Here is a 20,035-nt window from a genome sequence, read left to right as displayed (position 1 = left end):
CAGTTTTAGCACTCCAAGGGCTTGGTGCAATGAGACCAGAGCAAATGAACAGAGGGGCCTCCCAGGCAGAGTGAACCACTGTGTGGTCCTTCTCAAGAGAAATTTAGAGCACACACGCTCATTAAACAGCATAACAGCTTTGAGAAACTCACCTTTCAAGGCTCATGGCTTTGTACTTCGAGGTCAGAGGGAGGGCATTTGTCTAAGTTGGCCCCTTTTGTGGCTTAGTATGCTTCTTTTAAATGACAGGGCCTAGAAGGAGCGCTCTCCTACTGTGGCTGAAAACCCTATTTTTGTGAAGATAGTTAGCCTTAGTTTTAGCAGCTTCCACAAAGACTCGCCTATACAGGACACTGTCCGAAGCATAAATTATTATTTTTTTTAAGAAATAGACTTAAATTCTGTGAAATACACTGAATTTAAAAGGAGATACACCAGATACTGACTATATTTTAAAGGATGCAAGAAGATCACTAAGAATGAATTTGCCTTTCCTTTAAGAAGACAGTGATGAGTAGTCCCTCAATCTGCTCTATTTGATCTTTTTCCCTGCACATCTTGTAGTCTGGGTAAATTTGGAGTTGAAGTTTTTGTGAGTAGGTTGGTGTTCCTTTCCATCTACTAGGAGACTAGTCTAGTTAGAATGTCCTTTTCAGTCTCTATGGCCTCTGCTACTAGGAGTCTCTGCTTGATTCTCCCTCATATCCTCCCAGGAGCCTACCCTGGGAATATCATCCCAGGAGCCTACCCTGACTGAGGTCTCCAGCTTGTCACAGAGATAGCCAATGAATGTCTGGCCCAACCAAATACTTACCCTATGAGTGAATGCCAACCCCTGACATGAATGATATTCTGCTAAGCTTGCAGACAGGAGCATGTCAGAATTGTCCTCTGAGAGATTCTACCCAGCAGTGCCTCAAAAAAAGATGCTAAGACTAACAGCCAAGCACTGGATGATGCATAGGAAGTCTTGGGGGAAAAGTGGGAGGAAAGAGAAAAGGACCCGGAAGCGACAGGAGCTCCACAAGAAAAACAACAGAGCCAACTAACGAGGGCCCATTGGGGTTTGCTACGATTGAATCATCAAACAAGGACCATGCAGGAACTGGATCCAGGCCCCCTATAAAGATGTAGCAAATGGGCAGCTTAGGCTTAAAGTTGGTCCTCTAGTAAGGGAAGTGGGGACTGCATTGGACACAGACACACTTGCTAGCTTTTTGATCACTTCCCCTAATGGGAATGCCTTGCCAGGCCACAGGGGAACAACTTGATAATCTGGGGTGGATGGGAAAGGGAGCTCCCCTTTTCTGAGGAATAGGCAAAGGGGGAAAAAGAGGAAGGTGGGACTGGAGGGGAGGAGGGAAGGGGCTAAAACCAGAATATAAAGTAAATAAAAAATAAATTAATTAAAAGAAGACAGTAATGCCTATTTTAGGAATTTTTTTTCCCATCAGAAAGTGATTGTGCATTCTGATATTAGGTAAGCTAGTTCACTAGACCTTCTTAATAGATAGATCCAGTATCTGCACATTTTCTGTGAGTAAAAGCTACACAGGAAAATGACATCTAACTCCTATCTCACACATCATACAATGAAATCAACTCTAGAAAAAGCAAGAAAGTATCTATAGATGGTTCTAAGAGAAAACCTTCAAAACCCCTTCATGACTAAGAAATGGGACAAAATATACTAAAGACAAGAGTGCTAGTCATAAAAGGAAAATATAATCAATGTGTGTTACAGTAAAATGAAATTGAATTTAATGTCTGCTTATCAAAGTACAGCAATACTATAAAAGTATAATGATAGCCCATAGAAAGAGGGGAGATATTTACAATGTTCATGTCCAAAAGGAACTCACAACTGGACTGTATTTGCAGAACTCCTACAAATGAATAAGAACACAAACAAAATCAAGAGAGCCAGGTATTGGGACACATCTGCAGTCCTGGCTACTTGAGCAGCTGAAACAGGAGGATCATTTGAGTCTGTGAGTTCACAGCCAAGCACAGCAACATAGTGCTGGAGAAAAACAGCGTGGAAGTAAACAATAGAAAAAGTACAGGAAAATGAACACTCTTCACAAAAGAAAACATTCAAGTGGCCAGCAAACATAAACAGTGCACACAATGAACCATCATGGAGACACAAGTGATTACGCGCAGACTCAGCACACACCCTGGACGGCGACACCAATCAAATCAGAGAGCATGCTGCAGTGGTGGGAGGAACAAAGCAGCCCAGTCACTGAAGCTGCTGGTCTAAGAATCCAGACATCGGCAACAAATGACCCCCAAGCTCTTCTTCTAGGTACAGAAATGTGTGCTGAGTTCAGAGAGGATGGCTAGGCTAGTAGCTACCCAAACCTGGTCACACCACAGACAGAACTTCATCATTTTGTAGTGGGAAGTTGGACTCACTTCTAAATTTCCACATAGTGAATAATGCTAACGCTGCAACAAACATCATCCTAACACTTCTGTTAAGTTCCTTAATGCTTCAAAGTACCACCCAAGCCAACCATCGGTATCCTCAATACAAAAACAGTGCCACCTTCATCAAACCAACATAATCTGAAATGTTAAAAATGTTCACTTATCCAAAGCACAGGGAAGGAATGCAGCTGGTTTTAAAGTCTTTGATTGTTAAGTATAATTGCCTTCCAAATGCAGGTGTACTAACATGGCAGACCAAAGCATCCAAAGCATCCTGAGGATTAAGGTTCTCACTAAGTTAGACTGCTTTGCCTCATCACACACTTCCTATAGACTCTCTCCCTCCCTGTGACACTCCTTCTCTGAGAGTGATTTAACAGTTATTTTCTGAGGCTGGCAAGACAGCTCAGCAGATAAAGGCACTTGTCAAGTCTGATGACCATAGTTAGTTCCTATAGATTCATATGGTTGAAAAAGAAAACCAATTCTTACAAGTCCTTCTCTGATCTGTATGCACACACATGAACACACACACACACACACACAAACACATGTGTGCACACCCAAATAAATGTAATTTGGTTAAAAAATTATTATCTGAAGGCTAGTTTGGTGGTACATGGCTATAATGCCAGCATTTAAGAAGCTGAGGCAAGAAAATTATTCCAAGATTGAAGCTAGCCTGGGCTACATTATGAGACCCTGTCTCAAAAAAAAAAAAAAAAAAAAAAAAAATCAAACAAAAGATCTATGTTCCGGAAAAACAACAAACTTCTAGCTAAAAGCGAACTTCATGTTCTGCTTACATTTCTTGGTGAAATCATCTGAAGAGGCACAGTGTAAAGGTGCTGGCTCTCCTAAGGCTCACAGCTTCAACATAGTCTGCTTCAGTGAGCAGTCCTCGTGCCCACCACGCTAGTCTAACAAGCAGAGGGTCGTCACGTGTAAGATAAGACCTGTTGCCAAGCAACAGGGAAGCATGCATGGCATGCCAAGAAAGCTCTCTCAAAGCTTTTCTGGAAAAACAAACTTTTATGGGGTATATAAAAACTTTGAATAATTTCTAAGAAGACTCACAAACGAACCAAACCATACCTCAAATGGATGGTGTAACCATACAAAGGTCTGGGAGAGAAGGGAAGGTGTTTGGTTTTTTAACAATGTGGAGGCAGCATTTCCTTAGGTGGAGATTCCAGACAAACATGCAGGCATGGCCCAGCTGCAGCCATACTCCAGGATCTGACTCAGAACATGATGAGATTTTTGCTTTGGTAACTCCACGGCACAGCTCTCCAGTATGAATTTTGCTGATGACAATGTCGTTGGACAGTGTCAAAAAGCTAATACTCCAGACCAAAAAAAAAAGTAATTCTTGACTTTCTGGTGTGAGCACTGAACAAAAGGCCAGTGACAGCCAGATATCGCATTATCAGAAGTGTGTTATAAAATATATACCCAGAAAAGGATTGGATGACCCATATAACTACTAGTGAAAGACTAAAATATCAGTACAAAGTTAACATTTTTAAGAACTACAGCCACAGAAATATAAAAACATGCAATGTATACACACAACTATTTATGCATGCATACACAATCTATGAGTGTTCTCACATCAGATTATGAAGTCTGTCTTTAGAGGGTATTGCAGGCCACCATTCTTCAACTAAAAAAGATTCTGATTTCTAATTTTATTCTATATTAAAAGAACAAAAGACTTCCAGAAGAAATAATGAATTTCAAAATCTGGGCAAGATAAATCTAGGATATTCTGTGCTTTACATTAGGATTAAAAAAATCAAAAAGTATAAGTCAAGGCTTAATTTTTTTCTTATTATAATACAGTCTGCCTAAGCGGGAATAGACTTCAGATCTGAGAAGACATTTTAAACTATCATTCAACATGTCACTTGTCCATCAATGTTTCTATTCATAGTACTATGATAGTAAGTTATTTCAAAAACTTCACAGTTTAGCAACTCAGAAAGTTATAAAAAATAATGTTGTTAACAGCACATAAAAGAGAACAAGAAGTAACACCCAGATGCAAAGTAAATCAATACCTTGTCAGTTAAATGAGTTAAAGCTCATTCCTTTAGAAACTATTCTATTTGTTTCCTCTGATTATTCCAGAATACTACTTCTTAAGGAAATAAAATTAACTTTTATAAAACCCCAAATCTAATTTTCAACCAAATGGATGCTAGTTATGGGGAAATGAGAGCGTAGCTGTATGGGTGCAACTAAATGGGCCTGCCTCTGTTCTGAAAAGGCAGTGAGACAAGACTAGAAATGATAAAGAACTCAGAACCTCTGTCATTCGTGTCTTGAAGCCCCTATGGATTTCTTCTATCATCCTCTGCAGAGGTACAGGGACCAGAATGTTAAATGCTCATTTTAAAAGGATCAGTGTGTCAGGAAACACATCCCTACCACTAACCACGGACTGTGTGGCCATGGAGTACTAGCGCCTGTCAGTGTGATGAGGTAAAGGGGCACTTGAGCTGAGTCAGCAGCAGCTATCATTACTCTGCCCTCTGATCTTCCTGTAGTTTTATACCCTGTGCAAAGGATGAAGGTGTGGAGGAAAAGCAAAAAGATAGAAAACAAAAGGTAGTTGAGACCATTAAACAGTAATCGCATGGCAGCAGGGCCAACTATAATTCCATCTCATGCCTTTACACTCCAAGCAAGGACCATGCATGGAAATAACTTAGAACCCTTGCACAGATGTAACCCATGGCAGCTCAGTATCCAAGTGGGTTCCCTAGTAATGGGAACAGGGACTGTCTCTGACATGAACTCAGTGGTTGGCTCTTTGATCACCTCCCCCTGAGGTGGGGGGAGCAGCCTTACCAGGAAGGTAATCGAGAGGTAACAGAGGAAGACAATGCAGCCACTCCTGATGAGACCTAATAGACTAGGGTCAGAAGGAAGGGGAGGAGGACCTCCCCTATTAGTGGACTAGGGGAGGAGAAGAGGGAGGGAGGGGGCTATAGCTGGCATGCAAAGTGAATAAATAAAAAAAATGCTGGGGAAAAAAAAGAAGTGCAGAGGATGACTGAAACCTGGGCAGTGATGGCTGGTGGGAAGGACTCTCACAAGGAGCTCTGGAAGCTCTGGATAGACAAGAGCCATGTTAAACCCATGCCCCCAACAACTGTCTCCCATGCCACTGCTGCTCTTCATAAGCCACAGTTCATTTTCTGAATACAGAATTTGCTCATCTTATTAAAAACATTATCATGGAAATTTCCAAACACACACACAAATATTTGAAAGTAACCTCCTCCATGACCCCATTTGTTTGGCTTATCCTTTTCTTATCATCTTTTCTTAAAGAAGTACTTTTTTCACAACTAAAACAATCATTCTTCATTATCAGTAAATAACCAATGCCTAAAATTTCTCTAATGAGCTTTAAAATATCATACACTTAGTACCCAGGACTTCAGTAATTCAAGCTGGATTTGACCTGGTGTTTAATGGTCTCAACTACCTTTTATTTTCTATCTTTTTATTTTCTGACCTTTTCCTGTGATATAGTGCTCGTGGTTCCAGAAAATACTATGCAAGCTGTCAAGAGGGGGATGTAACACCTATGAACCATGGCAATTACCAGCATGACATGATATATAAAAAATATGGTAAGTACCATTCACACGCCTGTGACAACCAACAGCTGTCTACTTGAACTTAAAGCCCATTCAAAAGGAGGAAAATCATACCTGGTCCTGGAAACCTAGCCAGCTTCCCAGAGGTAGCGAGGTCATGGATCTTAGACTGTACTACTGCCACTTTGCCAGAGTAGCAGAATTCTTGACTACATTCTAAATCTTATCCTCATACCCACAGACATAGGGAAGTATAGCCACCATCCCTTACCAAAGAAGCCTCTCTTTACAGAAAATGGGTATCATCACAGAAAACCACAACTGGCCACAATGCAGACATCAACAGATCGTGGGGAGTCCAGCCCCAATGGATACCACAGCTCCTACTTCCACAGCTCAGGTTACACTGTGGAGGAGGGGGCTCAAAGATTCGAAGAGACAGACTATCAGGATGAAGGCAATGAAACAGTCTCTCCTAGAAATGGCTGCACAGACACAACCAGAACAATGGCAATATCAACGGATAGTTTAATGTGGAAGGGAGAAACTTTGCAGGGGTCCTACCCAGACAGAAAAATTACAGGCTACTACTGGCTGCTGGGAGAAGGAAAATTAACCTCTTCCAGGAAGCCCCCTTATTGGCTGTCCAATGCAGAGTGGTCAGCCCTGAACCAATATACACAGAAACAAAACCAGCCAGACCCAGCAGGTCGTATTTATATATATTTGTGCACACACATATACCTAGATATAGGAAAGAGGCGATCAACTTGAGAGTAAGGGTCATGGGAAGGGCTAGAGGGAAGAAAGGGAGAGGTGATAAAATTCTATTTTAATTAAGAACATATTATATCTTAGCCATTCTGATGGGTATAAGGTGAATCTCAGGGTCATTTTGATTTGCATTTCCCTGATGAGTAAGGACGTTGAGCATTTCTTTAAGTGTTTCTCTGCCATTCGATATTCCTCTACAGAGAATTCTCTATTTAGCTCTGTACCCAATTTTTTAATTGGATTATTTGATTTGTTGCTGTTTAACTTCTTGAGTTCTTTATATAGTCTGGATATTAGCTCTCTGTCAGATATAGGGTTGGTGAAGATCCTTTCCCAGTCTGTAGGCTGTCGTTTTGTTCTGACAACGTGTCCTTTGCTTTACAGAAACTTTTCAGTTTCATGGGGTTACATTTATTGATTGTTGCTCTTAGAGCCTGTGCTGTTGGTGTTCTGTTCAGGAAGTTGTCTCCTGTGCCAATGAGTTCAAGGCTCTTCCCCACTTTTTCTTTTAACAGGTTTAGTGTATCTGGTTTAATATTGAGGTCTTTGATCCACGTGGACTTTAGTTTTGTGCAGGGTGATAAGTATGAATCTATTTGCATTTTTCTAAATGTAGACATCTAGTTAGACCAGCACCATTTGTTGAAGATGCTAAACTCAAGTGACAACACACGCTGGTGAGGTTATGGAGAAAGGGGAACCCTCCTCCACTGCTATGGGAATGTAAACTTGTACAACCACTCTGAAAATCAATCTGGCGCTTTCTCAGACAGTTAGGAATAGTGCTCAAGATCCAGCTATATCACTCCTAGGCATATATCCAAAAGATGCTCAAGTATACAACAAGGACATTTGCTCAACCATGTTTGCAGCAGCTTTATTTGTAATAGCCAGAAGCTGGAAACAACCTAGATGCCCCTCAATTGAGGAATGGATACAGAAATTGTGGTACATTTACACAGTGGAATATTACTCAGCAATTAAAAAAGAAGAAAATCATGAAATTTGCAAGCAAATGGTGGGATCTAGAAAGGATCATCCTGAGTTAGGTATCCCAGAAGCAGAAAGACATACAGGGTATATACTCACTCATTAGTGGATATTAGACATATAATATAGGATAAACATACTAAAATCTGTACACCTAAAGGAACTAATCAAGAAGGAGGACTCTGGCTAAGATGCTCAATCCTCATTTAGAAAGGCAAAGAGGATGGACATAAGAAGAGGGAGAAAACAGGGAACAGGACAGGAGTATACCACAGAGGGCCTCTGAAAGACTCTACTCAGCAGGGTATCAAAGCAGATGCTGAGATACAGCCAAACTTTGGGCAGAGTGTAGGGAATCTTATAAAAGAAGGGAAAGACCTGGAAGGGTCTGGAGCTCCGCAAGGAGAGCAACAGAACCAAAAAAATCTTTTTTGGCACAGGGGTCTTTTCTGAGTCTGATACTCCAACCAAGGACCATGCATGGAGATAACCTAGAGCCCCTGCAGAGATGTAGCCTAAGGCAGTGCAGTGTCCAAGTGGGTTCCATAGTAATGGGAACAGGGATTGTCTCTGACACGAACTGATTGGCCTGCTCTTTGATTACCTCCTGAGGGGAGGGGGCAGCCTTACCAGGCCACATAGGAAGACATGCAGCCAGTCCTGATGAGACGTGATAGACTAGGATCAGAAGAAAGGGGAGGAAGAACTCCCCTATCAATGGACTGGGGGAGGGGCATGGGTGGAGAAGAGGGAAGTAGGGTGAGGTTGGGAGGGGAGGAGGGAGTGAGCTACAGGTGGGATACAAAGTGAATAAACTGTAATTAATAAAAATTAAAATTAAAAAAATTTGGAGAAAAGTAAAATAACAAATGAAAAAAAACTGAATATATTAAAACAAATAAAAAAATAAAAAAGCAAACAAAATCTAATTTAAAAATGTCTTTTTGAAATCAGTTATCTCTGATCAGAATAACCAGGACTTAAACATTACTTTCAGCCTCCTTCCCTTTCTCTTCTCCTCCTAAATGTTATTATGTATAGACGAAATGAGGCCATTGGTTTTACCAGAACCTCTCCTATTTTTAACTTAGTCCTTAGTGTGTGTATATAATTTACTTTTCCTTCTTTTGTTTTCTATGAAGTGCTAGGCTAGTGTTCCTTTTTCACTGCTGTTTCAGGTATGCTCACAGAGTGCTACTACCTACTGGGTGTCCTCAGCAGGCACTGTCCACACACCATTCACCAGAATTGCAGCACTGTGCCTACACTCTCAGGTGGTCTGACCTGGCAATCTTACCCAACATCAAATTCTGATGGCATGCAGGAGCTAATCAAGCCATCAGGTTAATCAAGCATTCTGAGTAACAACAGAGGTAATCAGCAGCCAGGAAACGGGTTAGATGAAAGACTCGGCTAGAGAAGGGGGAGGTGGTCAGAGGGTGACCACAGCTGGATAATAAAAGAACAAGACACCAGATTCCTATTATAATTCTCAAAAATTATGTTACATATTGATCCCAATAAATGCTTCTATACGAAGTCGGAGAATTCAAGCGTACTCTTTACTTTGTGTCAGCTCACTAAAACCTTTACGAAGTTTTCAGCCTTTCACAAGAAAACGGTACTGATCTCTAAGCCAAAGCTTCTAAATCTTGGCAGCAAAGGAGATTTTCCTGGAAAGCTTTTATAACTCCAAGGCTTCCGTCTCACACAATCGATTTCAATCTGTTGGTTTCGGATGGGTAGCAGGGCAGCAGTGTTTTAAGTCTCCCAGGTGACTGTCACACGGCTCTGAGAGCCATCGCTCTTACACTAGAAATATAGTCACCATTGTGTTCTCTGTATCACACGCCGTTCCGGGCCCTTTACATACACACGTGCATAAGTGAGAAAACAGACGTCAGGTGCTCCCTACAGATCACAGCAGGCTAATGGCAGACTTGGGCTTTAATCCAGAGCAGTTTTGGTTCCAAACCCATAGCTACATGTTACATTGCCTCCCGAACATGTTTGAATTATATCTGTATCCTCGGACTATAAATAAAATGATCAAAGAAAAACATAAAACATTAGAAAATTTACTTCTACCTTCTTAGAAGCAACACAGTAGCATCCTGGAAGTAACCATGTGCATCCTGCACGAGGGTAGCATGTGCACTTTGCATGAGGGTAACCACGCGCACCTTGCACTAAGGTAACCATGTGCATCTTGCATGAAGGTAGCATATTGCATCTTGCACTAAGGTAACCATGTGCATCCTGTATTAAGGTAACCAATAGGTATTTTTCACTAAGGTAACCATGTGTATCTTACATGAAGGAAGCATGCGCATTTTGCATAAAGGTAGCATGTGCATCATCAGAAAGATGGTATATACATCTTGCATGAAAAAGCATTTGCATATTGCATGAAGGTTAGCATGCATCTTGCCTGAAGGAGGCATGTGCATCTTGTATGAAGGTAGCATGTGCATCTTGTAGAAAGGTAGCATGCATATCTTGCATGAAGGAAGCATGTGCACCTTACATGAAGGGAGCATGTGCTAAAATAAGCAGAGGAGAATCCCCTTCCCAAAAAAAGATTCAATTTGAGATGCCTACATTTTCTCACATCATTTTATGTACTCGCTCTTCAATATTAAGTATTAAAAACTACCCATTCAAGGGAATAATATATAACATACACATACACATTAATGTCCTACCTATTTCCGTCCTGCTGACTCCAATTCCATTATAGATTTTCAGGTAATTAAAGTGACAAGAATCAGAATCTTCAATGTCAAAGTCACCAAATTTGATGCGAATTCTTTCTCCCATCTTTACACGGATTTCCCATTCACATACGGTGCTGTTAGGATAGGTGTGTGGGTAGTTGATGGATGCAAGAGTTCCACTCTCAGGGCCTAGTACAGTGTGTCCACATCCATCACCTTAAAAAAATAAAAACAAACAAATCATTCTCCCACCTTAAGTATACATGTAATCAGGATTTTTACACAGACCTGCAGCAATGTATGATGTCAACACGTTTACAGAGCCAGTACTTCCTTTATAAAGAACACAGGAGATGACAGGGTTCTTCGCACATCCACTCACAGGAAGAAGCCAAGAGAAGTCAAGTCAGGTCAAAATCAACAAGGATTACCAAAATTAAAAGTAATAGAATTTGTAAGTTCAAAGGACTTTCCAGTCAAACATACAATTGTGCAGTAGTTTAAATATACGCCAAAATAAATCCTACTGTTAAGAGACTATCAGCATGTATTTACAATAACCATTCAAAGTAAATGTAAATGTAAAGATGTGGTCAGCTTCACTAACTTACAAACAGAGCTGCTAAAGTCTCTGAGCAGAAACAGGATTTTGAGAAAACATTTATGCATATGAAGATGTTCCAGACCACTGGTCATCATACAGACAAAAGAAACTAAAGCAAGATCTGGAGGACTCTCAAGATTCCACCGAATTGAACTGTTTGGCCTCTCCTCCCATGTCTTATTTCTCTCTCAATAAAAAGGAAAAAAAAAGTTATTGGCTTCCTGGAGATTGGAAAAGAAATGACTTTAATATCTTAGCAACAGGATTTCTTTGATTCAGAAATATCTTCAGCAACTGAGGGTATTAAAAGTTTTAATAACAGTATATTATTTGCATCTTAACTTTCTCACAGTTGATGTTCTGAGTGTTCAGTCATTAACAACTGCCCGTCTGAACCCTTTAATGACACCTGAAACAATGTGCGGCTTCTGTCCACAGTTTTATTCTCCAGTCCACACTTGCACTGCACACTGGTCTATGTTTGAGTTCAAAGAGACTATAAATAATGCTTCCTAAACAAACACTTCTCCTATCAGTTTAGCTCTGAGTCAACATTAAGCTCTATTTCTGACCCCTGCTTTCATTCATACATGAGAACTAGGCATAGTGGCATAACAATATAAAAAAAATAAGGAAATAATGAAGTAAATGTGTGTGAAATACACCTGATTTTTACAATAAAACAGCCTTTTACATAATCACACACACAAAGCACTACAATTTCCTCCCGAAGCTACCATAAAAACACCATGCCCTTCTCTCCTGGATATCATCTAAGGAAAACCATAAGACTATAAAAATCTTCACTGTGAAAATAAACAACTGAACTATAAGTAACTTTTGAGGAATCATTAACATTTTCCCTCAGAAAGGCAAAAACTACCCTAAAACAATTTCTAACATTTGAAACTAGCCTATGATTTCTGGGATTTCAATATTTAAACGACAATCTCTTGATAATTGAATCTTTGGAAATATGTTATGCAGGAGGGAGAGTGCTGACTGGGAAAAATCACCTGCTGGCAATCTGCACCTGATGGCAACTCAGCATCTCAGTTTATGTATTTCCTGCAGACTGTCATTCAACCTGAGACTGTTATTTTAAAATCAGTGTTACAAGAGTACAAGCAGAGTGTTCAGAGTAATTTTTAGATGTCTTTGTGAGCCTGTTTAGATTTAATAAAATATAAATTGTTTTCTGTTCCTTCCGCCATGATTGAATGGTTTAAAGTCAACAAAAATAATAATTGATGAAAAGAGGACTTTTGCATGTGCAGTGATGATAAAAGCAATTAAAATGGAGCTGTCTTTTTGCAAAAGCTTGGTGCGGGGGGGTGGAGGGCCCACCCTGGGCCCACCCTCCCCCACACAAGAGGGCACAGCCAACAAGTCTACAGCCCTGTGCCAAGAATGCTCTAAAATATGTGCTGGAGTTCAGCACTCCCTCCTCTCCACACAGATGACGTGCACCAGAAACCCAAGTTAAGAAAGATGCCTCCAGCTTGCTGCCGTGAACATTCTTGAATGTTTTACATTTCAAAGAGTGAAAAATTTAACCCAAGTAGACAGAATTTGCCATCACCTATGTGTTCAGAACAGCCCAGCTCAAAGGGGCAGTTAGGCAGTGTACCCACAATTAACAGGCCAGCAGTTGCATGTTTCATGTTGCTTTAAATGAAGAAATACATTTTCTTTGTGACTCTTGGCACTCTGACATGCAGATTCCTGACTAGCTTTGACAGTGTTTCTCAACCCGCGGGTCACGATCCCTGCCCTTTCACGGGGGAGGGGGTCACTTAAGACCATCAGAAATGTGGGTTCCCTAGTAAGGAGACCAGGGACAATCTCTGACATGAACTTGTTTGCCTGCTCCTTGATCACTTCCCCATGACGGGGCAACCTAGCCAGCCCACAGAGGAAGAGGATCCAGGCAGTCCTGATGGGACCTCATAAACTCAAGTTAAGACTGTAGGGGAGAAGGACTTCCCTTATCAGTGAACTAGGGAAGAAAGGACAGGGAGGAAAGGGAGAGAGGGTGGGACTGCGAGAAGATGAGGCAGGGGCTACAACCAGGATACAATGTGAATAAACTGTAAATAATAATAATAATAATAATAAAGAAACATCAGTTATTTATTTTACAATTCATAAAACAGTAACATTATAGTTATGAAGCAGCAGAAAAACTATGTTATGTTTGGGGATAGCCACAACATGAGGAACTGTATAATAAAAGCATTAGGAACCACGGTACTAGAGGGTCTGCACCTGCAGCATGGAAAACGCTTCTCACGGTCAAAGGTCCCCATGTTAAATTCAAGTCAAGGAAAAATCGTGCCCTTGCTTTCACTTCAAAAGTAGCAATGAGCTTCCTGGTGATTTTTGAGTCTTAAAACGAAAGTAAATCTATGAAAACACCTGAAATATATAAAAATATTTAGAAGTTAAAACCCAAACTTAGAAAAGTATAAAGAGGCCACCTAGCTGGCTGGCAGGGGCTCGGCTCCCAGCGCCTCTCCCTCCCACGCAGCTCAGCAAGTTTCCAGGTATCTCTAATGGAGCGAGAGGGCTGTTACCGGCAACCGAGGCAGAGGCCGGGCGGGAATGCTACTCAAGCATCTCAGGATGAACAGGTCAGAGAATGATCGGCCCCAAAACAAAAGTGATGTCGCCGTTCAAGAGTGCGACTTGGGGCCACACTAGAGAATTGAGTTCATCTGGCCAAAGGGCAACGCTGCTCAGCTCACCCAGGGTGCAGCTGGCGCGGAGGGTGTAGCTCGCCCTTCTCAGTGTTTGAAATAAGTGAATCTTTCATTCTTAGGTTACAGAGAAAACATCTTTCAACTAATCTTCAAATCTCAAACGATGTTCACTGGAGGCTGGGAGCTTCCAGGTTCAGAAGAGAAAGAGGGAGATGCTACAACGGGATCCGTGTGACTGTCCCCGGATTTCCAGACTAGTGTTGTACACTGTTAAAAATAATGCTCGGTGCCCAGGACCCACTACCCACTACACTCGTGCCTGTTTACATGACAGAACTGAGGAAGTTTATTAGAAAACCAAAACCAAACAACATGCCCAAACCCTTCTAACACCAGAGTCCACACACTGTCCACAAAATCACTAACTCTGCAAACACCACCACCATCACTGCCAACTTCCTTCTCTTTCCCTGGATGGTCTCCAGGGAAGACCATCAACTAACGAGAAAGGGTGGGCGCCCGTTATTGTGTACTTTTTATTTTAAACGTATTTCAGTCGGGAAAAGAACACTGGACTTTGATCTGCCGGCTCTGTCGCTGCACTTGCACGCAGGGATTACTTAGGGAACATGTGCTCATTTCCTCTGAAGAGTGCAAGGTTGGATGTGTGAAGCCAGATAACAAATTCTGATACTGTTCCAGGAAAATAACTGAATAATTTTCTTTTACTTTTTCCCCCCCAACAGAAAACATCAAACATATTCAAATGACCATGAAATAATGCTACTAGGAATACAAATCTATTTCAGGCTGTTCTAACAATCCATACTCCAAGTGTGGTTTATAGACAACTGTGTGCCCTGATGGTAATTAGGTTGAACCTCCAGTCACCCTTGTGTATTAGTGATGGGGTTACTAATAAATAACAGTTACTGAATTTTAGTAATAGGAGCCCCATGACTTCTAAAAATGTATCCTTGGCAACAGCAAATATGAATGCGGGAAACCTGTAGGAACTACGCCCCAAATGGAGCGCAAGTGGACTTTCATTACAGCTCATACTTTCCCAGAGTTTTCAAGGATTTTGGTTTTACCAGTGAAATGGTGAGTCTGACCACACTTCCTCTACGAGTCACTTACTTTGTCATATCTCAGCATGCATCTGTGACATAGGAAGAAAAACCTCACAGCATTTAGTGAATAGGAGAAAGATCATAAAGAAAAGTTACAACTGTTCAGGATACATCCAGTTTCCTCTGGCTACAGTGAAGTTTTTACCATTTTACTCATAGTGAATTTTCAGACTAGAAGTACTAGACCAGCTATAAAATTACCAGGTTTCCTAAACTGTGGAACATAACTATAGCTTAACTTCACTTAGTGATCTTTGACCCTGGCAACATCCTGTGTTCTGAGGTGAATTCTTTCTGACAGTAACAGTGTTTTTGTTTGTTTGTTTTTTTACTGGTGGTCACATGTTATGTCTTCCAAATAACATGGTTACAGTTTTAAATAGACTTCTTTTTTACATAGCCTTAGTGCACAGGCTCTTCACAAAGGGGAGGTTAGAACTGACTAATCAACAGACGAATCATCTCCCACAGCCCACTCTATAGCTCCTCTTGGTCCTGTGCTTTCAGTGGACTTAGGCAAATCCGTGAGTGGATGATAATGGCCAAACCATGTATTTCCTCCCCCACCCCCACGCCTGCTCCCAACCTTCACAGACTCTTTGGCAGTCACTGTAACTTTTTGTCCGTGGTGTTGCCTCCTCCAGAATGCTAGCAGGTCGAAGCACTCCTGAGCAGCCTTTTCAGCTTCGCTTCTTTCACTGAAGCAATTAAGTTTGTGCCTTTTTAAAAAATTGCCTGATGGCTTTCTTTTACTTATTTTCTTAATACTAAATATAAGGCAGATATTTATGCAGAGTTCAGGGGAAATTTAGAAAATGAAACAACGCCATCACTCTGTCTGGTACTGAACTCACTCCTCCACGTGATCTTTATTATTTTTCTGTGGGAACTTCAGGAGGACTGTTATTTACATCCTCTCGTCCTTCTCCACCTCCTCCCATGTCCCCCAGTCTCTCAAGTTCATAACCTCTTCTTCAGTTATGTTACATATTGTGTATGTATGTGTAGACCACACGTGTCTATAAAGCCCCCTGAGTCCATTTAGTGTTATTCAGCGACTCACTGTGATCCTGAGGTTAGCTACCATAGCTAAGCTATAGTTTGGCTGTCTGCAACCATGTGCTGAGAATTAGGTATTGTATGAGCACACCTGTCAGCCAGGGCAGACTTCACGCTCATGTTCTTACTACACATTTGTGGTGACTATTCTCACAATAGTACAATGCCACTACTAAAAATATATCCAGATGGTTTTGTCTTTTTGTGTTGACCCTTACACTTTGGCTACAACCTACCTAATTGACAGGAAGAACCACGGTCCACTACTCTTGAAAATTTACAGCAACTTCAGAGGCCCAGATGATCTCTGGTCTTATGAGGATGATAATAAATTCCCGAGAGGTGCTCCTTACTAATCATTTCTACTCCAGTTGAGCAGCTCACTCACTTGGAAACTTCCAGAACCCCCCATCTTTATCCCAATCCTCAAAACCTGTTACCTTCTTAGAAGATCCTGCTCAGCTGTTTCACAGCATTTCGCATTCAATACAGCCAGGCCTTCAGTTGACAGCCTTTGCATGCCATGGTGGGCCCTTTCCACACAGTTTATAGCAGGACAGATACAACAAGTACTTTCAGGAGGGTGAGTTCTCCCAGAAATTCCTTGTCTGTTAGCAAATCTAGGTACTGCATTTTAATATGCTTAGTTATGCACATTATGTCAGCTTACCATTGCCATCTGGAGGGCAATGCACTCTACTCACATGCATAGCCACAGACAGGAATGAAACACAAAGTCTTTAACACCCTGCTTAACTCAGAAGCAAACCCCACATAAGAACTTTTGAAACCCTTTGCAGCTCTATATAAGCTCAACTAACAGTGATCTACACCATGAAGCTTCCAAGGCAACAGTGTTGACTCAATAAGAACTTACTTAACTCTGTGTGGCTGTACATGCCACCATGGTCAGAAGGCTGAAGCAGAACTACATAGAGCTTAAAGCATGCCAGAGCTAAATAGCTTGCATTAGGCCAGCCAGGACTGCAGAGCGAGATCCTGCCTCACAAACACAACCACACTACACACAAAGCTCTGACGTTAAAAAGAGAACACTTTAAAAATTTTATACTTTTCCCATCCTGAGCGGACTGCCTTGTCTACCCAGGGCCTTATCCTCCTGGGACTGTCCAGAAGTTCTGAACAGTTTTATGTGACCTCGTGCCCCCTGTTAGCGAACTGGTCCATGGGTAGGTACTGACTCACCCTCTGCCTACTCACTCCTCCCTCCAATTTCTGTGTTTTGCTCTAGAAGGAAAACCCCAGAATTTCTCCAGTTTAGTCCTTCAAGTCTTGGGAACTTCCAGCAGCCATGACACCTTCCACACAGAGAAACCTGAGAGAGGAAAGCAATGTGGAAACCCTGGTTTCGGAAGTGCAACTGCTTTTCCCTTGGTTTAGTGAGGTAAGTTCTAGTCTGAAAATTAGCCCAGAATCCTCCAGCAAGTTCTCGTGTACATCCAGCAGATCTGGATTTCAGTTTCTATGACCCCAAGAGTCCTGACTACACTTCCTCCACCCTTGCCAGGCCTCATATCCAGACAGCAAGCTCCTAGAATACACAAGAACACAGGCAGCAAGGAAGGGCAAGATCAACCATAATCCAACATGATTGCAGAGGCTGAAGATCAAGGGTAGCTGAGTTACAGAGTCACAGCAGGAGGGAAGAGCAGCATTAAGGGTTGGGTCATTTTGTGGCCACCTACAGGCTCATCACCTCATTTTACCTTCGTACCTGAGTCTTCTTCTTCCAGAATTTGGCTCTTTTCATTGAGCCAGGGCAGAACTTCTACGAGCAGTAAATGAGGTGGGGAGCACAAGCAGGGAATGGAAAAGCGGGTCTCACAAATTTGAAATGGGTAGATTTTAAGTGTTGAGGAGTGAAGAGCTCATTAATTTCATATACTGACTCCACTTGTTGAATGACCTGAGAAACAAGTTTAACTTTGTGAAGCTGGTAAATTTTGACACAATTAGTGAAATATGACTGGAATTCTTGATCTACTTTTTCCTGTCCTGTCAGCTGGGAAAGGAAAAGGCTGTGGCAATTATCAGAACTAAAATTTATGTCAGAATCTGAAAGAGATGACATAGGAGTTCGTTCAACTTTCTGGCAATGATTAGGGTTATCACCATTCGTGAAGGCAGCCAATCCAAGAGGAGAAGCTTTTACTAAATTAGCCATGTCTATATTCAGAGTTCCAGTTTGAAAGAGAGCTCCCAGAGCCAAGACACTACAGCAAAGAGGACTGGTGCTCCTGGCCGGCCTGGGGAAGACTGACAGACTCCCAGGCCCTGGGCAAGCAGGCAGCAAAATTTAAGAGGGCTCCATTCCCAGGGGAATGAAGTAAGTGCCCAAATTCTGGAGTCATGGCTATGTGTGGGGATTAGCCAAAAGCCAAAACCATGAAGGACCGACACCAAGTAATGTCCTGGGGCAAAAGATCCGCATCAAAGGTGGGCTTAATACAAACATTCTGCATAACAGATGCCACAGTAAATATTAGCAGAAGGAAAATAAATAACACTCAATCCAACATGAAAAGTCCAACCTGGAGGTGGGTGTGTGGTGATGCTTACAGAACGCTTCCTAAGGACAATGCTTGCAGGTTTCAAGCATGATTATTAAGAGAAGAGAAGTAAGGGCGGGGTTTCTGAGAACAGGCTACTGCTATATAAAGAGGTCAGTACAGACACTAAAACAAAATGTCGGGAAATTGCTTCTAAGTGGAAAACAAAGTAGCCTAGTCTTATACCCCAACTATCAGCTGTTGACAGGTGCTGGGACAGACTACCGTTAGAACCAGTGTATACATGTATGTATGTATACATGTATGCATGTGCATTTGAACAGCATCCTGTAAGTGATACAGGGGCTGATGACAGATGCTCACCATGGCGAGCAATTATTCTACCCAATGGCTGGCTCGCAATAACCAGTCAACAGCTATCTGTCAAGTGACTAGGCAGAAACAAAGGCACAGGCGGAGGCTTGCTACTGATTTTTAAGAGAGTAGGGTTCCGACTCCCTTCTGGTGACGCTATGATCAGCACTTCTCAAACATCTGCCAATCCTGCAAAGGTCAGCCATGTAAAAATATTGATCAGGAAAGCGCCTGCTTCTCCAGGCACTGTAAAATGTCTCCTTTAATCTACACCACCATGCACACTCTTCCAGTTGGACAGACTGACTCCACTTGCTTGTTGTGTTATCTCTTCTGAATGTCGCGGGGTTGTACTGACACTGAACAGTCTCCTGAGAGAGCATGATGGCAGCTACCCCCCAGACTGTGGGGATTTAGTAAGAGAAGTTCAGTAACTTTCAGAAGTCACCATTATACCAGCTTTCATTAAAATCAGTTTATTTCAATGCTTGTACTTCCCACCCTCTTGAATCATGCTCATTTAGTCCAAATAATGATCTGGAAATTTATCATCATATAGTCTACTAAAGTAACATTTTGAAGTGAAATCCTTTCTTAAAAATTCTCTCATGGATGACAAATTGAATAAAATGTAAAAAAAAAATACTGAAAAGTCAAGACTAGGTGGTATAATATTGTCATAAAAAGTAAATGCCTGTGATAAACTTTTACATTCTAAAATTTTCTGTATTTTATAAATATTTTTGACTGTTAAAATTTTGATACTATGTGAACATGGAGTAGAAAGAAAAATTTAAAAAAAATGATAAAGTAAGAGACAATTGTAGATCATTACCATCTAAGATTTTTGCTCTACTCAATTATCATTATCTTCTGTAAAATATTTTCTAAGATATATGCAAGGAGTCCTGGCTCTGCTAATTGTGACAAAGTTTTCCAAAACCAAACCAAGAACCTCACCAAAAAAGCTGCTAACTTGTCTCACTCACTTCCTATCTCAGCAGTCACGTTTGGACAGTATGACGCGTTTTCATCTGAGGTCAGCCTTTATACCCTTCCAAATAACAAGTCTATATATATGTATTTAATCCAGGTGCACCATGTCAAGTCTTATTTTTATA

At 41.4% G+C, this 20,035-nt stretch overlaps 1 protein-coding gene across 1 annotated transcript in view; it reads right to left on the bottom strand.

Annotated features, from left to right (window-relative positions):
- Dcbld2 (discoidin, CUB and LCCL domain containing 2) overlaps nt 1-20,035 on the bottom strand; it is a 64,641-nt gene that overhangs the window by 40,706 nt on the left and 3,900 nt on the right. Inside the window, exon 2 of the mRNA XM_021662045.2 lies at nt 10,520-10,747. Coding sequence (XP_021517720.1) covers nt 10,520-10,747 — 228 coding nt within the window. The remainder of the gene's footprint in view (nt 1-10,519; nt 10,748-20,035) is intronic.

The sequence above is a fragment of the Meriones unguiculatus genome, chromosome 17, assembly GCF_030254825.1.
Source record: "Meriones unguiculatus strain TT.TT164.6M chromosome 17, Bangor_MerUng_6.1, whole genome shotgun sequence".
Lineage (NCBI taxonomy): Eukaryota > Metazoa > Chordata > Mammalia > Rodentia > Muridae > Meriones > Meriones unguiculatus.
This window is presented reverse-complemented; position numbering and strand designations above follow the sequence as displayed.